We start from the raw sequence: 22344 nt of genomic DNA, 5'->3' as shown, positions 1-22344 counted from the left end.
TTCATTCCTTTTATATAATGAAAAATGAAAACGTAACATCAAAGTTTAATTTTCTGCTCAGTGACTGTGCAGCTTGGGATTCCTCTCAGACCAACTCTGGTCTGATTATCTCACCTTGTGAAAACTGCCATAGAAGAGTCTGTGGACCTGTGGCTGGTCAAAGGTCAGTTCCTGTACCTCCCCCCTGTAGTCCAGGCTGAAGTACACCAGATGCTTTGTAGTAGCTGTGTAAAGCAGTACAGAGGATGATGTACAGTCATGGCTTTTATTTATACAGTCATGGCTTATGGGGCTCATAAGATGTCAGCTGTTTGCTTTATGTCAGTTTGATCTGGCTGGGTGTGAGGAACCGCCTCTGGTGGGGTTTTCACACTACTGGCTTTTAATGTTCTATAGTTGTTGACCACTGTGTGCTGCTGTGTGTGTATGTCTGTGTGTGTGTGTTTGTGTGTGTTAGTCTGAATTTCAATATCCTCCAAGGACAAGAGATCTGATCCCAGCTGGTTATTAAGAGGGGCGCAGAAAAAGTTGAGGTTTAGGGCCAAACCAACATGAGAACGAGTCAGATAGAGATCAGCTGAAGGGAAAAGGTGGTGAGGTGTAAACAAGAAGAGATGGACTAATACATTTTTGGTTTTGGTCTTTTCATAGGCATTTTGTTGACAATAAGAAAAATATAGAAAAACACCTCATCCTGTTCCTGTGAGTCATCATCATGACTGGATTATTGTAACTCTCGTTTTATCTGTCCAGAATTTTGCTGTCAGGCTTTTAAACACAATAAACAGAGGCTCACATATAAATCCCATTTTAAGATCTCTGCACTGGCTTCCTGTTACTGTTATAACTAATCTTAAAATCTCTTTTAGGGCTCTACATGACAGAATATATTATATTATATACCCCCACCGCAGAAGGTCTACGTCTTTGGGCTTCTAAACGTACTATGAACATCCAAGACCCAGGGAGATCACACCTTTCAGACAGCTGCTAACCTCTGGAATACTTCCATTAAGTTTGAAATCTGGACTCTGTGGACTCTTAGACGGCAACCGAAACCATCTGTTCAAGCAGGTTTTTATTTAACTCATGTCTTACTGTATATCTGTTTTAACTCTTGATGTATTTTGATTTCCATTCTTTCATTTGATTAAGAAGCATTTTGTAACCAGTGTCTGTGAAAAGTACAATATAAATTAGCTTTGCTTGCATCAGGTAAATAAATGAATAGATAAATCAATGAATTATGTTGCAGCTATGTAGCTGTTATCTTGACTGTTTACAATGTACATTTACTCATTTCATGATCTCTACTCCTGAAACAATAAAAACATGAATACTGTATCTCACCCCAAAGCTATGAAAATATCTTACACATATTGTGCAAGATTTTTAAATCTGTAACTGCTATGAAAATTGAATAAAAGAAGCTGCAAATAGCCACTTTCTCAATTAACATGTTAGAAAATAATGAAGAAATGCTCCTTCACATTTCCCACAGCCCAATGAGACATCTTCAAATGTCTTGTTGTGTCTGACCATAATAAACGGACACAGTTTGGTACAAGGTCCCCTTTTGTACAGCCCTTTAGGTTCACCTCTCCAGGTTTTGAACTTAACATGGTGGCACCCATGCCCCCTGTTGAACATTCTCCACCAGCCTGGGACAACAATTGGCCTGAAGCCACATGACCAGGCCCAACCCACCTTTGAAGGCCATAGGCAGTTACATATGTGTTCACATACACTTTATTGCCAAAAGTATTTGCTCACTGCCTTGACTCACATATGAACTGAAGTGACATCCCATTCTTAATCCATAGGGTTTAATATGACGTCAGTCCACCCTTTGCAGCTAAAACAGCTGCAACTCTTCTGGGAAGGCTGTCCACAAGGTTCAGGAGTGTGTTTATGGGAATTTGTGACCCTTCTTCCAGAAGCGCATTTGTGAGGTCACACACTGATGTTGGACGAGAAGGCCTGGCTCTCAATCTCCACTCTAAATCATCCCAAAGGTGTTCTATTGGGTTGAGGTCAGGACTCTGCAGTCCAGTCAAGTTCATTCACACCAAACTCTCTCATCCATGTCTTTATGGTCGGGAGCATGGAATTGTCCAAAATCTCTTGGTATGCTGAAGCATTCAGAGTTCCTTTTACTGGAAGTAAGGGGCCAAGCCCAGCTCACGAAAAACAACCCCACACCATAATCCCCCCTCCACCAAACTTTACACTTGGCACAATGCAATCAGACAAGTACCGTTCTCCTGGCAACCGCCAAACCCAGACTCATCTATCAGATTTCTATCAGAAGCGCGTCACTCCAGAGAACATGTCTACACTACTCTAGAGTCCAGTGGCGGCGTGCTTTACACCACTGCATCCGACGCTTTGCATTGCACTTGGTGATGCATAGCTTGGATGCAGCTGCTCGGCCATGGAAAACCATTCCATGAAGCTCTCTATGCACTGTTCTTGAGCTAACCTGAAGTTTGGAGGTCTGTAACTATTGACTTTGCGGAAAGTTGGCAACCTCTGCGCACTATGCGCCTCAGCATACGCTGACCCTGCTCCGTCAGTTTACGTGGCCTACCACTTTGTGGCTGAGTTGCTGTCGTTCCCAAACGCTTCCACTTTGTTATAATTACCACTGACAGTTGACTGTGGAATATTTAGGAATTAGAAATTTCACGACTGGACTTGTTGCACAGGTGGCATCCTATCACAGTACCACGCTGGAATTCACTGAGCTCCTGAGAGCGACCCATTCTTTCACAAATGTTTGTAGAAACAGTCTGCATGCCTAGGTGCTTGATTTTATACACCTGTGGCCATGCAGGTGATTGGAACACCTGATCTCAAATATCTGGATGAGTGAGTGAATACTTTTGGCAATATAGTGTATGATTGGCTCTTTTATATTTTTTTGTGTCATACTTATCTTATTTAAATGTCACCTGTGATGTGTTGCGTGTGATGTGATGACCTTGATGAAGGCCAAAAGCTGAAATGCATTGATTATTTCTCTGTTGACCATCTTATCAATTGATCCATTTAATAAAAATCCAATTAATAAAACCATTAACCACACTCAGAAAATATAACAGTGAAAACATGTTAAAGCCAATTTAAAAGGCAGCTCATTAAGAGGATGTTTAAATCTTCAGTCCTGCTGACAGTTGGTCCAGAGTCTTAGGGTCTGACGGCAGACTAAAGAAAGAATGAAGCTCCTGGCTGTGCAATTGGCAGGTGCAGAAATTACTCACGGTTGAGCACCACCCCCATCTTGGGCTGGAAATCATCGTCAGTGAGCTGCCAGAGGGCGAAGGCCTCCTTGGGTGTATCCTGCAACATGCGGAAGGCGATGCTGATGGTGTGCTCTGGAGAGAAACCTGCAGGGTGGATAAACCTGGGGGGAGACATTCCTCAGTTCACATCAAGGTAAAAGGAACCTGCTGCAGCCTCTCCCTCAACTACAGGATCAGAAAGCATATCTGCAGTTGCTGCAAGATGATAGAGGGAGGTTTGTGTCTGAAGATTTTATAAGGTCAGTAAAAGCAGCAGTCAGGCTGGTTATTTTAGTCATATTCTGTGACATCCTGACAGTGAAGTAGCTCTATAATCAGTAGTAGTAGTTTGCAGATGTTAATCATATACATAGTTTCAATATTATTTTTACACAGGACATCTGAGATCTCCTCAGTGTGAAGCTGGAATGAACTTCACCATCCTCATGTCTTTTTACACTTGGGGACTGCAGGTGAGAGACGTCCCTTGTAAATGGACTACAGATAGATTAGAATGGTGGAAAACATCCTCTGTAGATTTGCCATTCTTCCTCAGGAGGATTTCTGGAATGTGATATTGACTCTGTAACGGATTGGACTGCTCCAGTCTCATTTGGAGATTGTTAGGTAACCAAAACAAATTGTTCATTTAAGTTTGCACTATGCATACAGCATGAAAAATCCTCTAAACACAACTGAACACAGCTGAACAGAGAGCACAAAGGTTACTTAGGTTCGTTAATGTAATGCTGCACTTGTGGACAGTATGTAGATACAAGTAAAATAAGAGAAAACAGCATTAGGTGAACTCATCTCACCTGGTGCTCTGTGTCAGTTGGACATCTCTGTACAGGGTGTAGGTGGGGATGGTGTTGAAGATGAAAGGCTCGGCTGCAACGCCTTCCACAGAAGAGTGAGCTCTCTGAGTCAGACCGAATGCTTCCATCATGTCAAACCCTGATACAGCAAATACACACTTTACATTTTTGTTTTATTTTTTAATCTGTTGTTTCAAGTATTCAAAATGAGACCTTTAATAGGGAGTCTGCAGTTTGTGTAAGGACAGTCTCACCTTTGACAATGCTGTTTCTGATAGTGACTTCAGGACACACTGCAAGCACAAGAGGGCAGTGTTGAACCACTAAAATCGAGGCTGACAAACAAGCTGCATTTTCAGTCCAGACAAAACACACTTAAGTCTCACAACAGGCTGTAGGTACATTACAATAAATGAGCTATAGCCAAAGACCATTTGATAAGATTACCTCTGAAGGAAGATGTTATCAGATATGATGCAAGAAAGAACTGTATCACAATATGTAGCTGGGGAGAAAGTATATTTTAACACTGTGTGGTCTAAATTGATGGTTACAAGCAAATTTCATTTAAACAGACAAATAAAGCAAGAAGTTTGATGCAGTCCTCATTATTACTATAAAGTGGTCACCAGAACCAACTGTTACATGTTTTCTCATTGTGTTAATGTTGATACGAAAGAAACAAGTGATGTAATCCTCCAGAAAATAACATGTCCGCTCAGTTTGGACTGAAGTTGTGGCCTCAAGAATAATTCAGACTCATAATAAGATGAGTCTGTGTTGATGACTCACCTTCGTTGTGGATTGGATACATGTGGGGATGGAAGGGAATTCCGGCTGAAGCTGGCGCTGTAAGAGGAACAAAAAAAAAATCATGACTCATCTAACCAACAACAAAAATGTCAAGACTTCTACTGTATGAATCTGTCTATAGCAGTGGTCCCCAACCATACACACATACACACACACACACACACACACACACACACACACACACGCTCACTGGCCACTTTATTAGGTACACTTGTTCAACTGCTCGTTAATGTAAATATCTAATCAGCCAATGGCATGGCAGCAACACATGATTGTTGATGCCAGACGGGCTGGTCTGAGTCTTTCAGAAACTGCTGATCTACTGGGATTTTCCCACACAACCATCTGTACGGTTTACAGAGAATGGTCCAAAAAAGAGAAAATATCTAGTGAGTGGCAATTGCCCGGGTGAATATTCTTTGTTGATGCCAGAGATCAGAGGAGGACTGCTTCAAGCTGGTAGGAAGGCAAGAGTAACTCAAATAACCACTCATTACAACCAAGGTATGTAGAAGGACATCTCTGAACACACAACACGTCGAACCTTGAAGCAGATGGGCTACAGCAGCAAAAGACTACACCAGGTGCCACTCCTGTCATCTAAGAACAGGAAACTGAGGCTACAGTCTGCATGTGTTTACCAAAATTGAACAATAGAAGATCAGAAAATGTGTGTGTTTGTGTGTGTGTGTGTGTGTATCAACTGATGACAGGAATTTTTTTTTTTTTGTTGCCTGCCGGACCACATTGTGTACTTGTTTATTATCACATCCATGACAAAAACTGGAGAATTGACATGGATAGCAAGTCAGCAACAGGAGGAGTTAAAATCAAAGAGCTAAGAGACAGATGGTTAATTAACAAGTGATTTCAGTTCAGTCCTGAATGTTCGATCATTATCGTTGAACTAAAAGTGCTCTAATTGGCCTCTCTTTCGTTATTTTCAAGTGGCCATAAGTTGGAAAAGGTTGGAGGAACATTTTATGTAAATTATTCATTATTATTTAAAGTCACAAAAAGCAGATGCCAGCCTTCTTGGTAAAACAAACTAACTTTAGTTTCTAACACACTGTGGTCAAATCCAACCTGTGGGATGGAGGATGGAGACAGCGGCGCCCTCTGCTGAGCCCAGAAGGGAGTGCACACTTATGCGATAAAGAGTCTCTGGTTCCAGATCAGTGAAGCAGTGTCTGCTGCTGGAGTCATCCACACTTTCTTCCTTTGTGTCCCTGTCTATAAACAAACAAACACACCAGTGGGTTAATTAACACTGTTTCTATGACAGCGTTAAGTACATGGAGCTGTCAGTGACTATGGATACAGATTACCTTTAACAGACTGGATGACAATACGATACCCATCAACAGCTGACACACTTCTCCAAGACACACAGATGCTGGAGTGGTCTGACCTGACCACACTCACACTGCTCACCCGCAGGCTGGCTGGTGGGGTGGGAGGGTCGAGGGTAGAGAGAGGGTGAGAGACAGAGAGAGAGACAAATAGGTAAAGGAGATCATAAAATTTTCAGTGGTGAACAGAAAAACCAGTTAAACAGAACAAGGACCTTTAATCAGTATTTACATGGCCAGTGCTAAACTTTGACCTTTGAACCCTGTCACTAAAAACAGAACTGAGGAGGCTTGTTTACTTAATTTTAAGTCCTTGGTGTCTGCAGGGTGAAGGTTAGACTCCCAGGTGTCAGATAAGGACTAAACTTATTCCTACCTATAGTACTGTCCCTCAAACTCTGAATCAATGCACCTTTACTATAATGACAACCGACAGTGACCATTGATACCGTTGGGATCACTTTCAGAGCAATTTGATGAATTAAGAGAAATAATGAAAAAATAATTCAGTAGGGTATGAACTGTAGCTCTAAGGAGTATGAAGGAGTTATTGCTCCAAACAGGAGGGTGGGTTTGCAAAACGATCTGGATTTATAAAGATATTTACGATCAGCACTAAAGTGACCTTATTAAAATAAACATCATATCTCTCTCCCCCCTCTCTTTCTCACTGGATGCTGGGATGTGTGTCTGTCTGGGGGTGTTGAGTGAGTTTGGGATGTTTGGATTACTTCTTTTCGCATTTTCGATCTTTAATCTTGGCCCTTTCGAAAAGTTAAACAGAGTTTAAGTCATCGGTTTGTGGATTTAGTGTCAATAACTTGGTCAGTAATAGTTTTGTCCTGCTGAGTCATGGTGTCCTGAGGGTTCGCCTCCCCCTGTCCATCAGACAGGATCAGGATCATGGCTGCGTCACAGGTTATCTTGGTTGTAGCCTCACCCACCATCAGCCTCCCTTTTGTCCAGTGTGATTGCAGAAATTGTTTTTTCACATTACCATCTAGCTACATCAGATATTTCCTAACTTGTACACCCTCAACATTGTCCCTATTGGCACTTTAATGTAAGACTGACCTATGATAAGGCCTTCTTCTAAGCCAGTGGGGACTGAGAAGAAAAGATTTTCACAGCTTAGTTCAGTGGTGGGAGATAGGGAAAACACAAATCTGAATCTTTTTGTCAACAGTACATGGCAAACACAACAGCTATAGAAAGAAACTGGTTTGAAGAGTTAGAGAAGCGTATTGGAGAGATTAAAGTATTGGAGGATAAAGTAATTATAGAGTAATAATAATAATAATAATAACAATAATAATAATAGTAATAATAATAATAATAATACTCATAAGAATAGTAATAATAATAATAGGACCTGGGAGAATAGGAGGAAAGTTTCACTGGAGTCTACCATCTCCTTTGAGGAAATGTCTGTAGTGGTGCAACAGTTCAGCTGTGGTCGGTCTCCTGGGATTAATGGACTTCCCTCAGAGTTCTACAAAAGATTTCTGGACTCTGGGATTTTCCTGCTGAGCTATACGAGGGCAGTCCTGACATTGCTACCTAAGAAAGGAGATTTTGGTCTCCTGAAGAACTGGAGATCGGTTTCACTGCTATGTCCAGACTATAAAATCATTGCAAAATGTCTTTTAAATAGTCTCAAGAAATTTATAGATATGTTTGTACATAAGTTGGATATATTGTGTTCCTGAACGGACAGTGATGGACAATCTCTTTTTAATTAGGGACATTATTGATCTGTCTAAACTCCAAAACTTGGATGTTTGAACTTTTTTCCATTAATCAGGAAAAAGCTTTTGATAGAGTGGATCTATGTTATTTGTTTAAGACATTTGAATCCTTGGTTTTGGAGGAAAATTTAGTTCATGGATTAAGTTCTTGTATTGAGGAGCCACAGTTTTGTTAAAGGTAGGGGGAGGACTGAGCCAACTAGTCCCTGTTCAGAGAGGTATCAAACAGGGGTGCTGTACGCTCTGGCTATTGAGCCTCTCCTAAATCAGCCCAGGCAGGGATTCATCGGGTTAGCCTTAGCCTTGGCCAATTGTCTGGATAGAAGTGGATCCAGCCCCAGTTGTCCTACAGGGAAAAGACTTTGGTTGTTCACAACCTGGAGCCTCTATGCTCTTGCACCGGCATATTTTTGTATCATCTCCAGATGCACTCATCAAAGAAACTCAGAAGAGATTGATTAACTTCTTTTGGGGAGGTTTTCACTGAATTAGATCTGCTGTGCTATTTTTACCAGCGTCAGAGGGAGCTCAGGGACTGATAGACGTCTGTAGTCGTAAAGCAGCTTTTTGTGTTCAGACTGCGCTGCATATACCACCAGCAGCAGCTTTGAACTCAAACTGCATTTGTGCTGCTTCGGAGAGTGAAGGACCTGGCCTATGAGAATCACCTGTTTCTTTTGAATCTGGATGAGGTGGACACATCACAGACTCCCCGCCTTTACCAGTCGGTCCTGAGTGCCTGGAGAACTTTTTAAATGCAAGTAGAGACTGTTCCCAGCTGTTTGGTAAGGTTGGGGAGGAGCCTTTGTTTCATAACCCATGCATACAGAGCAGGATGTTTCCCTCCTGCAATGTACAGAGAGTCCTCATAACAGCTGGACTGACAAAGCTGGCAGGACTACAGTCAGCAGGACAGTGGAAAACCGCTGCCAGGGTGAGTCGAGACACAGGTATTAAGTCTGTCCCCCTTCTGGAAAGGCTGTTGGAGGAGGCAGTCTTTCTGGTCTCTTTACAGATGCATTGGGGATGGAGTCTGCTGAGGATCAATCAGTCTAATCACCTAAGTTTCTATCCTTGTTCATCTGTATTGCAGATGAGGAGCAGGAATAAGGAAACAGGGCTCTGCTCTCTTTTAGAGCGTCAGAGTTACTGGATTTCTCCAAGACATCATAGAAGAGCCTGTATGCCGTAGCTGTAAACATTCTCAAAAGAGTATCATTAACCTCCCAAAGGGAAATGCTCTGAGGATCTCCAGTGGAGGGTTGGGCATGGGGCTGTGGCTAGACTAAAGACTAATCATCATTCATGGTATCAAACATCCATATACATCAATATACATAATATATTTCTCCTACATATATGTTGACAATATGAATGTCTGATATTGGAGATTTTATTCATGAAACTGATAGAAGTTAAATATGTATAATTCAACCTTTTTAAGATGTAAGTATTAGTGGAGGGTCTATAAACTGTTTGTATGTGTATCAACTACTCAACTGTTTTCTGAAATGAAGAATTTCCATAAAAAGTTTAGTTCCATGTTTATTTTATTGCATATCTTTTATATTATAATTATATAAACTTGCCATTCCTATGCAGGTGACTGTTTCAGCTGTTCAGCTCTATGCATCCTTTCAGTGTGTCTGACTTACTGGTTTTGCCCTGGGCTGAACCGCTGCCTCCTTCTCTGTTGCGGTACTCGGCGGTGACCAGGACGCTGTAACGTGTGTCTGGCTGTAAAGACTCTAGCACCACCTGCTTATCACCACCTGGGACCAACACCTATAGACAACAAACCCACGTTTCAAAGCCAAGCATCCAAGTAAATTATTATGATTTACTATCTAGCAGAATGAAGACATAGCAGCTGCAGAGGTGATGATTACAGCTCACTTACAGTGTTGTCCTGGGTTTCAGCTCCAGTCAGGGCAGTGTAGGACACACGGTACTGGAGAACGTGAGCATTGGGGGGCACCCAGCTGACCACCAAGCTGACCGCAGTCTCCTCAGAGATCGTTACACTGGACGGCCCTCCACCAGACACTGCAGGGATAAAATACAAAGAGACTTACTACAAGCTATGTTAAGTTCATATTATATAAATATATTCATTTTATACCTTTATTGTCACACAAGTTAAACATATTGTCAAACATATTACAGACACAATGAGACGTCAACAGAGCTCCCACTTGTTGGGTGTTTTTCTGTTTTTCACACCATCCTGAGTAAAACTCTAGAGACTGGTGGTGTGAAAATCCCAGGAGATCAGCAGCTTCAGAAACACTCTTACTAAACAACTGTCACCAACAATCACGCCACAGTCAAAGTCACTTAGCCACATTTTTTCTCATTCTGATGTTTGAAGCTTCTCACCTGTGTCTGCAGGTTTATCTGTTTATTTCCTGTTTTATTTTGAAATAATTTACTTTGTATGCCCACTGTTATTTTTCTTCCTGTCTTTGTTTTGTTTACCCTCCATTGTGATTTGTCTCCCCTGTCCTTATATGTTTCACCTGTGTTCAATAACCCTTGCCCCCCTTGTGTTTTTAAGTCTCTGGCCCAATATCAATCAGGTCCCTTAACACTCCCCCAAAGTGATGCTGCACTTCTCTGACATTGGTTTGGAATGACACATGAACGAGAGTGAGAGTAGGAAGGGGAAGATTGTCTATGTCAGTTGGTCTGTTTGTTCCTGGTCAGTCCCGCTGATGTTTCCTCATGTTCCTGAGTTTCGTCATTTTCCTTTTTGTTTTAGTGTTTATTTCTGTTTTTCCCTTCTTTACCAGTTTTTGGGCTTTTTGAGTAGATTGAAAAATTTTCTGCACCTACCAGCTTGTTTGCATTTGGGTCCAGAAATCCTAGTTATTGGTAGATTGCTTTGTGTGGGTGTGACTCACAGGTGCTATAGCGTATGGCCACAGCTTCGCTCTGAGCTCCATCTCCATAAAGTGCAGACAGAGAGATCTGGTATTCCTTATCGTCCTCCACTCCCTCCAGGATTGCCCCTTCACTCTCACCACCCACCCTCAACTAAAATACACAACAAAGATAAAACAGTAACATTTATTCACATTCTATATCAATCATTACAACACATTATATGCTCCCACCATCCGTTAATCCATCCTCACCTGTCTCAAGTCTCTTCCACTGAGGGAGATCCACTTGATGAGATAGGATACAACATCATCAGCTGCAGCCTCCCAGTGCACAGTGATGTCACTGCCTGAGAAATTAGTCACCCTGAGGTCTGATGGTGAGGGCACCTTCACTAGGAGGTGAGGAAAAGGTGTAAGGAAAGAAAAAATGAGACTTTAATTTGATGTCACTATCACACAAAATAGTTCCCTTGACACATCAAAGGAAATGTAAGATAATGTCTCCAGACATGTGTTGTTATGTGCGTCTTACGTGTTGTGACGTTACTGGTGAGTGCTGCAGAAAGGCCTTGTGGGTAGTGAGCCTGGACTGAAACCAGGTATCTGGACAAAGAGGACAGGTTCTGCACCAGCACTGAGTTCAGCCCTGTTACCTCCACCTGGAAACCCATTTATCATGAATGATTGACACAGACTGTGGCTGCAGTCACAGTACATTCACCTTTCAACATAATCAATGTTACTGAACAGTCAAATGTCAAATGAGCACAAAGTAAAATGATGGTATTCTAAAAGTACAAACAAGATACTTATAGAAGATTTTTATTTGTAAAAAAAAAGGTATTGAAAATAAATGATAAAATAATAAGAAAACTTTGGAAAACGCCATAACATACTCCATTCATCAATATACTTAAATGATTTTATTTTCTTGATGAGGTGTTGGCGTGACATCAACATATTTGTCAAAAGAAAACTGGTTTAAGCCTCATTTTGGTGCCAGTGTTGAACTGTAATTGATCCCTTGTTGTCCTGAAGCCAGACGGAGGCAAACTCTGCAGGTTCTTAGAAGGTCCCTTTTGATGTATAAATATATAAATATGTGTGTGTGTGCGTGTGTGTGTGACACGCACATACAGATATATAAACTTAGGTTTTGAATTTAAGTGTGTTTATGTAATGATTTATTTAAAGTTAAACAAAAATGCATTTTATGCTCTGCGCAATATTTGTTTCCTTTTCTTTGTTTTAATGAACTTAAATCCACAACAGTTTGTGATGATTTGATGTCCATGTCTGGACCGCTTACAGTAAGGCAGTAAAGGGCTGCAGGCTGAACTTGAACCCAGGCCGAACTCAGCCCGAATGGAACATGCTTGTCCAGGTGAGCTACCAGGGCGCCCCGAGACAGACTATTGTTCTTATTGTGTCCCTCACACAGAGCACAGCCTCTGTCTGGAGTCACAACAGTTTAACGTTTATTTGCCTCAACTCCAGAACGTAACAGACTTTTATTTGAGGCAGCTCAGAGCAGGTCAGTAGACTGCCTGTAACAAGAGTTGTAGCCCTAAGCCCCCGGCTGACATCCATACATGGTCCAGACATGAACCAGGTTTATATCCAGTCTGTTTGAAGAAAGTCTCTAAATCTAGAGACAATGAGCTATGTTAGCAACACTGCAGCTGTAAACACCCCCTAACAGAACCTGTTGGAGCCAGAAACTCCAACTCAGTCAGTCAGTCATTAGTCAGTCTGTCAGAAATCAGTCATCAGTCAGTCAGTTATTATTGGTTTTGTTATTACAGCCTGCACAGGTTTGTGTTTCCCTTCAACTGACTGATATCAAAGGAAGGTAGAGCATCAGTGTTAAAATATTTCTTATTCAAAATCACACAACAGAATTGAATACACATCTCTCTTTGAAAATAAAGATACAGTCTCAGCTGTGGAGCTGCTTTCAGAGACAGAGGGTTTGTAATTTTAACATTAGTGTATCTTTTTAAATGACCTGTTTGACGTCACTGCCGTGGTTGGTACTATAGGTGATTCTGTGGCCAGGGACGTCTACGGCTCCGGGCACCCAGCTCACCCTCAGCACACTGTGGGTGACCATCGGGAACTGAACACTCACAGGCAGTGGGAGAGGAACTACAGGGAGGCAAGAAGAAGATGAAAGACAAACGATTGGTCTGTGCACTGAAGCAACTTATTTTACAATTAGGGAGTTTCTTTGCTTGATAAAGTGTGGTGATAATAGAAAAGGAAGTAAATGATGAGTGTGGAAGATTTGAAAGAAATTAATAGAGAGAACAATGGTAGGACAGAAAAAGAGAAAAATGTATGACAGCATTGTGAACTCTAATGAAAGAAAGGGGGAAAATACAGAAATAAGAAAATAGGAATGGAAATTTAAAATAAGGGATGAGAACATCTGGGTAATTGTGAGTGTCTTACGTGTGGCAGCGACAGCAGTGACAGGGTCACTGGGGTCCTCATCATAGAGAGCGTACAGGGTGACAGAATAGTCTGTTTCTGGCAGTAAGCCTGCCAGTTCCACCACTGTCTGGTCTGCACTGAATTTATCCTGCAGTAACAGAGAGAGCCGTGTTGATATATCTCAAGATGTAGTACAACACTTTGTCCAGAGACTGTATTGTTCCTGCTCATGTTAATGCAGCAGTAATACTGCTGTAAGAAGCTGTTCAATTTAATATAGAAAGCAATGCAAGAAATTAGAGGAATTAAGCTAATTATAATTCTCACACACACCACTCCTCTGCCTCTGCCTCTTTTTGCCATTGTGTTTTCTTTGAAAAAGAAAACACAATGGCACCTGTTTCTTTCTTCACATTAGTAATCATTATATCCAGGCTGCTGACAGATTAAACAGGTACAGCTGAGGTTGTGAATGACATAGACTCTATCTGAACAAGACATGAACTGCTTCTTGCTCTTTTTGCCTTGTTGATGATGTTTTCACCTGCCTGCTGACCTGCTGTGGATTAGTCTTGTTGCTCCTACCTCTCCTTTCCCTCCACACACACACAGCACACAGCACACAGAGAAACCCAATTCCCACCTCCTTGGCATCATCAGGCTCTCCATGGTTGAGAGCTGAGTACAGGATCATGTACTGTGTTGCACCAGGCACTGCACCCCATCTTACTCGCAGCGTGCTGAAGGAGGAAGGAGTCACCTCCAGGTTGGTGGGCATGGCAAGGGGCACTGAGGGAGGGAGATGGGAAAAGACAGAGGAAAGCAGAGGAAGGAAAGGATGAGGAGAGAAGGGACATGAACATGGTTTTACAGGCTAGTGTGTGACCTGCAAATGGGCACATTCTGTGATTTAGTGGCAACTGGAGACTGTTTAGACCTTGTGTATTCAGTTTCCTGCTGTTTTAGTAACCAACAGACTAGTAACTAGTCAGCAGTAACTGCAGCATGCCTAGGCTGATTGTAAGCATATATTCCACTTGATTTTGACCTGAACATGCTTTGCCTTCCATGGGTCTCCTCAGCTGTAATTTAATTTCTCTCAAAGAATCCTCAGTGTCCAAGTCATCCTGTTGATTTCACTGAGAAGGTAAAAATTATTCACGACTGAACTTTTTATTATGTGGCTTGGTACAGGAGGTAGAGCAGGTCGATCACTGATCAGAGAGTCAGTGGTTCCATCCCCAGCTCTTCCAATCACAGTATCCTTGGCTCAGCGTGTGTGGAAGTAAGTGCTGTATGACTGTGTGTGTTAATGTGGCTTCTATTGTAAAGAACTCTGAGTGGTTGATAAGACTGGAAGAAGTGCTATGTACACAGTCCATTTAACTTTTTATTACACGCAGTTCAAATCTCTTTCCATACAAAAACACTGGACAGAGATGGGGCGGGTCAGCTCTGTGTTCAACTTATGCACTGGTGAAGGTAATCTGATATTATACTGATTAAACTGAATATGGTTATATTTGTTTATTTGTTGTTTATTGTATACACACACACACGCACACACACACACACACACACACACACATATATATATATTTATATCTTCTTAGGGCAACACAGTCACAGTGAGAGAGCAGGGCTTCAGTGTTGAATTAAACAATATAGACAGGAATCTGTGCCCTGCTGGATCACAGACATGCTTTCTACTCTGAAGCTACCTAATACTACTACTGCTATTATTATTATTATTATTATCATTATTATTATTATTATTATTATTTATTTTATTTTATTTTTTTAAGTTATTATTTAAAACATACATTATTCTTTGCAGTTGTTTTTAATACAATGTAACCCCACCAAAGACAATGTGATGGAAAACTATTCACAAATATGACAAACACTCACTGCAGCCAGAATGGTAAAAAATTAAATGTGATGCTGTTGTGTTCAGAAAGGATGGTAAAATATTGATGAAAAAACACTCTGATACTGTACAAAGAAGAGGAAATAAAGCTACGAACAAATGTTTAGTATTTCTACTTGAAGAAAATAAAAATATTCAGTTTTTGTTGAAAAGATCTAAGTTTGTCTATCAGTGCCTCCACCTTCCCTAGCTTGTCTGTGGCACTCAGCCTCAAATAAACTGGTTCTTACAAAAGATTCAAATCTTGATCAACAGGATACAAACAAATACGTTGCAAATATTTTAAATAAAAACAGTTGGGCTCTATAGCTTTTGACAAAAGTTTTTTGTTTTTTGAACTGTTGGTTCAGCCAAATGTTTTGATGTGATGATTATTTATGAAAGCAGGTTGTGTATTTGGATTAATGCTGCATTCATGGTGCATGGTGCATTCATGTGTTGTATTTCATTGCACAGAGCATTAACACAATATCTTGATCACTGTTTACAGTATTTGAGTCACTTATACTCAGTGTTACTGCTCATGATCTACTTTTCTAACTAATCCAGGTCGCTCTACCTGAACACCAGCTAACAGTTACAACCTAAAACGATATTTCAAATTAAATGTTAGCCAAAAACTTCTCACCTTCAACCAAACATTTACTTTTGTCCAGCATATTTCTGAGTATATAACGTCAACAATTCAGCAAGTCATGCACCAACATGTTTAGACTTTGTGACTTGTTGTTCTGACATTAAGGAGGTTCACATGATTTTTCCCAGTCAGAAACTAATCTTTCCAATTATTCTGACACCGTGTGAAGGTTAACAGTTTTTGGATAACAATGGAGCTCTATGAGAATAAAATATATATGGAGCTTTGGCTGTACACACAATAATTTTGAGTAGGATTTAGTTTAATGTCAGTGTTGACTGAGACACTGCAAATGATCTGTTGACAAACAAAATCATGGGACATGTAACTGATGAACAAACAAATCTTTTCAGATACACTATTTAGCAGTGATATCAGTCTTACATGTTGTCAGAGTTCCTCTGAGTGCCAGGCCAACCTTGTCTTTATACACAGGGAAGATGGACACGTGGTACAGAGTCTGAGAAGAGAGGCCTTCCAGCAGCATATTGGACTCTGAACCGGCCAATACCACCTAGAGACAGAGCATCACGTACAGTCAGACAGACACATGTATAAAACATCAACAATTCTATTTAGAAGTTCTTATACAGGGCCACATAATTATATAATAATAAGACAATATCACACACACAGACTCACAAGGTGAAAACAATACCAGCCTCACTACTACATTACTTTTATTGTTGCATCCTGAGACAAAGCTTTACTGCAGAGGATACACAAGATGATAAACATCTTTATTCCTTCCTGTCTGACATCTTCAGTACTGTCTGTGCTGAAAATGTTTTTCTATAATACAATCTGGAGGCTGCTTGAAATTCTTCATGATGGAAGTTTGTTTTTTTGATAACTCTGCTTAGGTCTAATCCACGGTAACATCTCTGACCTCCTGTGGTCTCTGACCCTCTGCGCTGTGGTAAACCACTCTGTACTGTTGGACTGGCTTTGCAGGATTGGTCCAGTGGAGCTTCACTTCTCTGGAGCCCAGTTCAGAGAAGCGCAGATCAGTGGGACCGGGGTAGGAGAGGGCAGGGTCTGCTGTGGGTGCAGGCTCCATTCCTGCAGACGCAGCAACAAAGAATTCACCCATTGACCCCAATGAGATATCATTTCAAAGACCAAATGGCTGCAGTGAAAACATAAGGTTTGCATTTTAAGGCAGATACAAAGACAGACAAGTTACGTTTTGCAATGCCGTGGTCCTCTATCCTTCCACATAGGATGTGGACCAGCCGTGTCACCAGTTTACTAAGCAGAGGGAAATCATTGACATTGTAGACGTTCAGATCCACTGGCTCTGATGCCACTTGTCTCAACTCGGCTTCATCTGCATTCTTCACACCTGAATAACACAGTTATAACATGGGTCAACCTACTTAACACAAAAACCATTTAGAACTAAATACCTCCAAACACTAAAAACATTACAGGTTCTGTGTTACATAACATAAGGCACACAGAAATGTGGGGAATGAATGTGACTGGCATAAAGAAAACATGAGCCCTAAAGTGTTTAGTCTCTACACCACCTCACACCCATTTCTTCTTCTCAGGCTCACCTACAGCGATGATCTCCACGCCGGCATTCTTCAGCCGGTTTGCTGCAGCAATGGCGTCATCCTGAGATTTCCCATCAGTCAACAAGACCAGGAAAAATGGTGTGTTCGACCTCGCTCCTGCCTCATCCCTCATGTTCTCCTCCATGACATGGAGCAGTGCCTGGCCTTGGAGATTGGATGCATGGTTACACAATGAAAGACATACGGTACAGTTTCAAATGGTATCAAAGGTGCATTGTGTGATTTGTGTTTACCTGTGAATGTGTTTCCTCCCTTATATCTAAAATTCCTGACGGCCTCCAGCAGCTGGTCTTTAGTAGTGAAGTTGTTGAGGTGCCACTCTGTGCGAGGGTCCCCACTGTACTGGGTCAGACCTGGAACAAAAATACAGCATTAAACAAGATTTTATTATTTTTTTGGAAGACAGGAAAATCCATTATACTTTAAGTGCTTAATTTTCATATTCCTTTTTTTATTTTGTTTTTTGTCTTCATCTTTTGTTGTTACTACAAAGCTTTAACAAAAACCTCATAAAGTAACTGTAAAGACTTTGGTAGACTATAATTTTATTGTATTTACAGCATTAAAAAACAATTATTTACAAGCAAACAGTGCTGATTATTTCTGCTCTATTACAACTATGCTTTTATGAAAATGTGGCATGTTTATAGGCTGATGAAATGCATTGCTGTCAAAGGTGTGAATGCAGGAGAAGCTGAAAGGTGTAAAAGTAGTAATAACAGGGTAAGACTGAAGAAGAAACTAAACAAAGATAAAAACAGAAGCAGCAAAATGAGCTGAAATGTACAGAAAGAAGTTGAGGTCTCTCTTGATGTGTCTTAGCCTGACAACCGAAACATAAGCACTGAAATGAGATTAAGTATACTAAAAGGACTTGAGGTATGAATTGTGTATTATCTGAAAGAAACTGAGGCGTCATTTGGGTTGTGGCATTTAATTGGTTTATAACAGGTGGATGTTAAGACAGGCTCAGACTACAATAGGCTCAGATTAAAATTAAATTTTACAATAAAAACTTACATTCAATTCACTCAATGGGGAAAATAAATAAATAAATAAAAACTCACTTAAATCTTACTGAGAGCCTATTAGCCACATATTGTAACTGTTTTGATGTAGCTGTGGTTCAGGTTGTGGGTTGAAGTAGGGAGTGATCCACTGTCCCTTACCAAGTGACATGAGATATTTGATGAATATGATACATTTCAAACAGCTGCCTCAGGCCACTCTCCATTAAGATCCAACCACGAATGCATGTAGATCTTTGTCACTTTGCAACAATGTCTAGAATTGTAGTTGTAAGAAACCCAATTCATGTTTTGAGCCTAGAAAACAAATAGTCCTGCTTAAATATCATTTTGTTACATTTATTGCATTATTTTTACCTGTTTTAAGCTTATATTATCTTATTTCTTGTCTTGATTAGAAGGGCTTTTGAAAACGAATTTCCGGTACAGACACAGAGTCCATGTGTACATAGCGGTCGCTTGACTCAGGGAAAAACGGTAAAATGCAAGCACAAAGACAGAAACTTTTAATGTATTATTAGCAACTCCCAAAGAGGCACACGGTTAATATTTGTCAGTACTGTAATATTAAGATGTGGTTTGTGTGTTAAAATAGCTTCAACTACAGTCATTGTAGTTGAATTGAGTTAATATGCTAATGCACTGAAACTGTATGCGGGAGGAGCTAACAGTTTTCCTGTTTACAAATATATCCTGTCTTGCGATGGTGCAACAATTTTTACATGCGTTCTATCTATGGCACCGATCACACCGGGTAGACTGGCAGTCATGAAGCTCCTTTATTTCTCTGAAATTAGCGAATATCTAAAGGGAATCGTATGCAGTACCCTATGATGTGTGGTCTGCGGCGCATTTACTGTTTTTGTGAATAAATTGGCTTACAAACGGCTGGGGGACCTTAAAGTTATCAGCATAGCAAAGTTGAATTTTCCCCGTTGCCAAGCAGCGCAGCGTTGCGAAGTGACTGCAGCCCGTTTACGATTCTTTGTAATTTGGCCTTTGTGAGTTAGCAGTCCTCTTGACTATTTCTAACTTTTCTCAGACTTAGGTGCTACCTTTACAGCTAAGTGGCTTTGTGAATTACTCATAAAAAAAATTAGGGATCCTAAATTTAGGACTGACACGCCCATAATTTTTTGGTGTTTCTCCTTAATTGGCAAGTTAGCTATTTTTAGCCTTAAGATGCTGAGTGAATAAGGGCCCAGGTCTCTAATCTCAAACATGTACACACTACAAGATTTCAAAAGGATGGTGCAGCACATTATTATCATAAGATTATTGTGCCAGAGGGAGCAATCAGGGAGCAGTGCACCACCTCATCTGATCTCATCTCATTGAATCTCATGTCATGTGATCTCATGGGGAATCAGATGTACAACACTATGGAGACTGTGGTGCAACAACTTGTTGTCATGTTAGTAAAACTTTGCAAAGAGAAAAACAAAATCAGCGGGCTTACATGAGTCTGGATGAGAGAATGTTTGGTCAAACAGGTCATCTATTCTAGAGGTAAGATTTTAACTGTCTATTTTAATATCTGTCAACAGTAGTATGCTAGCTAACATTAGCCTCAAATGCTAGAACGTTTACCTTTGCTGCTCAGGGACTGACGTAATCACAATCGTAATCATCCCCGTTTTAACTCCTAAATATCACACATTTGATACGAAATGGGACGGTCCCGATCAGTCTGTGAGCAGTTTAGGAGGTTTAAGATGGGATCTGTGAACCCTTAATATTACAAAATAATCTGGGTCAAACATTGGTACTAACCTAGGTCCAGGACCAGATTTCTCCTCCAATTGTCTTGAGGGGTCAACCGGGGTTAAATTAGCCCAAACACCTGGAGCCTGAGTCTGACTTTGGGGCCTCTCTATTTGGTTGTTAGGTGGCTACTTTGGTGTTCCTGCAAGATGCTAGGTCAGTAAAAAGTGGTAAATGGACTGCGTATATAGCACTTTTCTAGTCTTATTGACCACTCAAAGTACTTAACAACATGAGCCGCATTCACCCATTCACACATAAAGCCATACATGCAACATGTGGACTGGAGGAGTGAACCACCGACCTTCTGATAAGTGGATTGACCCACTCTACCTCCTGAGCCACAGCCACCCTGGTTGCTTACAAGTTGCTAACTGCTATTGTTACCAGGTTTACAATAAGTGGTCGTTATGGTGTTCCATGTGGTTACTATAGCAGTGGTTTCTAAACAGTTACTGGGGTGCTCTGTGTTGTTGCTGGGGCAGTACTAGGGTATTTGTGTGTGTGTTTGTGTGTATGTGTGTATGTTTGTCTGTCTGTGAACATTATGTACATGCGTAAATGACTATGGTCATCAACAACTCAACACCAGAAGACCAATCAGAAGAGATTAAATAAATATTTGTCAATAAATGGAGCAGTAGCTAAATGTCATACTGATCAATGCTGCACTGTTCTGGAAATAAAAAAAACAAACACAAAAACATGTCATATACCTCTTAAACAGATGGTGCGTATGAAACAGAAGACACTTTAGAGCCACTGAGTGGCAGTGTGTCCACATGAATACCACCAACAGAAGAGAAGAGAGGGGGCTTCACCACCACACTCCCCCAACAATCTGATCCTCACCAAACTGAATGTGGTTCGGCCCAATGTTGAACGGTGTGACCAGGCCCTCCAGGAAGTCTCTGACACGTCTGAAATTAGTTCGTCCAATGCTCCAGGAGCCGTCTACCAACAGCATGATGTCTGCCGCTGAATCACTGTCACACTCAAAGGATTTCCTTGGAGACATGCCTTAATGAAAGTAAGCATGAAGCAAATAATATTCAACGGATTCCAGAGACTTGTTGACTTCATGCCAAAGAAGACTGACACTGTTCTGGACGGACATTATAATAATAAAGTAACAACACCTTAATAAAACACTTAATATTGGTTTTTCCTTTAATTTGTCATTGATCTGTAAATTGGTGAGTACATGGGTAAATGCATGGTTTTAAATCAGGAAACAGATGGCTCTGTGTGAAATCTATGTGTGAACACACAAACATGAGTGAGTTTCCGTGCATGTGAATCTATGTGCTCCCTTTTGAATATGAGGGAGAGGACACATGAGCCCTGCAGCCGAACAGGATGGCCTGTCATTATCCTTTACCTACCCCTCCCCTGTGTAAACACTGTCATCACATTTCAAACGGACACTTACTGCTCTCAAGCCATTTGTTCTTTAATTCATGAGAAGAGCTGAAACTGATGGTAGTCAGATGTTCCTTAAGATAACCTGCCTAACTTCCTGCTCAAAGGCAGCTGTCCTAATCTCTATCATCACGTTTTGGCTCATAAAAGCAACAAATGCCATCAAAAGTCTAAGTTTATTGTGTGATTATTTTGCAGCACTGGAGAGCAGAAGTTACCTGTAACTGGCTGGATTGGGAACGGTGTCTTTCGGGGTTTCTCCTCAGCCCATTTATCCTGGGTTGTTCCCTGCTCCTCCTTGTTCTCCACCTTTGACTGATCCCGCTCTTTTTCTTTCTTCCTCTTTCTCTTCTCTTTGGCAGTTTTCTCTGGGGCCTCGTCAGGGAGCTGAGTGGGGGTTTCTGTGGGTGAGGGCTCTGGAGGGGAGAGGTAATGGTAAGCGCATGGGTGGGGTTACAGTAAGATAAGCGGAGATTGTTTAGGGGGGCCAGTTCAGGTTGTATATGACAGAAAATTTAATATTGACATTAGATCAATCTGACCTCTTGAGAATCAAAGGGAACAGTGAGAGAAAACACATTTTCCTTGTTAACATGTAATCATTGTTTTTTTTCTGATTAATACAGCATCAAAAATTTCTCCAA

General features: G+C 41.0%; 1 protein-coding gene across 4 annotated transcripts in view; it reads right to left on the bottom strand.

Moving 5' to 3' along the window:
* The window catches only part of LOC139620249 (collagen alpha-1(XX) chain), a 54228-nt gene that overhangs the window by 11148 nt on the left and 20736 nt on the right, over nt 1-22344 (bottom strand). For all 4 annotated transcript variants that reach the window (XR_011690780.1, XM_071475589.1, XM_071475590.1 and 1 more), the window contains exons 6-27: nt 21919-22116; nt 21131-21298; nt 17720-17839; nt 17466-17630; nt 17090-17248; nt 16793-16965; nt 16288-16417; nt 13980-14125; nt 13355-13484; nt 12909-13048; nt 11433-11559; nt 11153-11292; nt 10919-11051; nt 9916-10061; nt 9671-9800; nt 6244-6360; nt 6002-6148; nt 4895-4951; nt 4357-4395; nt 4103-4241; nt 3264-3406; nt 115-224 (exon numbers count right to left, since the gene is read on the bottom strand). Coding sequence is in view for 3 of the 4 variants with exons in the window: in XM_071475589.1 (XP_071331690.1) it covers nt 115-224; nt 3264-3406; nt 4103-4241; nt 4357-4395; nt 4895-4951; nt 6002-6148; nt 6244-6360; nt 9671-9800; nt 9916-10061; nt 10919-11051; nt 11153-11292; nt 11433-11559; nt 12909-13048; nt 13355-13484; nt 13980-14125; nt 16288-16417; nt 16793-16965; nt 17090-17248; nt 17466-17630; nt 17720-17839; nt 21131-21298; nt 21919-22116 (2957 nt within the window). In the remaining variant the exon portion in view is untranslated. The remainder of the gene's footprint in view (nt 1-114; nt 225-3263; nt 3407-4102; nt 4242-4356; nt 4396-4894; nt 4952-6001; nt 6149-6243; nt 6361-9670; nt 9801-9915; nt 10062-10918; nt 11052-11152; nt 11293-11432; nt 11560-12908; nt 13049-13354; nt 13485-13979; nt 14126-16287; nt 16418-16792; nt 16966-17089; nt 17249-17465; nt 17631-17719; nt 17840-21130; nt 21299-21918; nt 22117-22344) is intronic.

Source organism: Trachinotus anak, unplaced genomic scaffold, assembly GCF_046630095.1.
Source record: "Trachinotus anak isolate AG129_WGS33_773 ecotype Australia unplaced genomic scaffold, CSIRO_AGI_Tana_v1 ptg000004l, whole genome shotgun sequence".
Classification (NCBI taxonomy): domain Eukaryota; kingdom Metazoa; phylum Chordata; class Actinopteri; order Carangiformes; family Carangidae; genus Trachinotus; species Trachinotus anak.
This window is presented reverse-complemented; position numbering and strand designations above follow the sequence as displayed.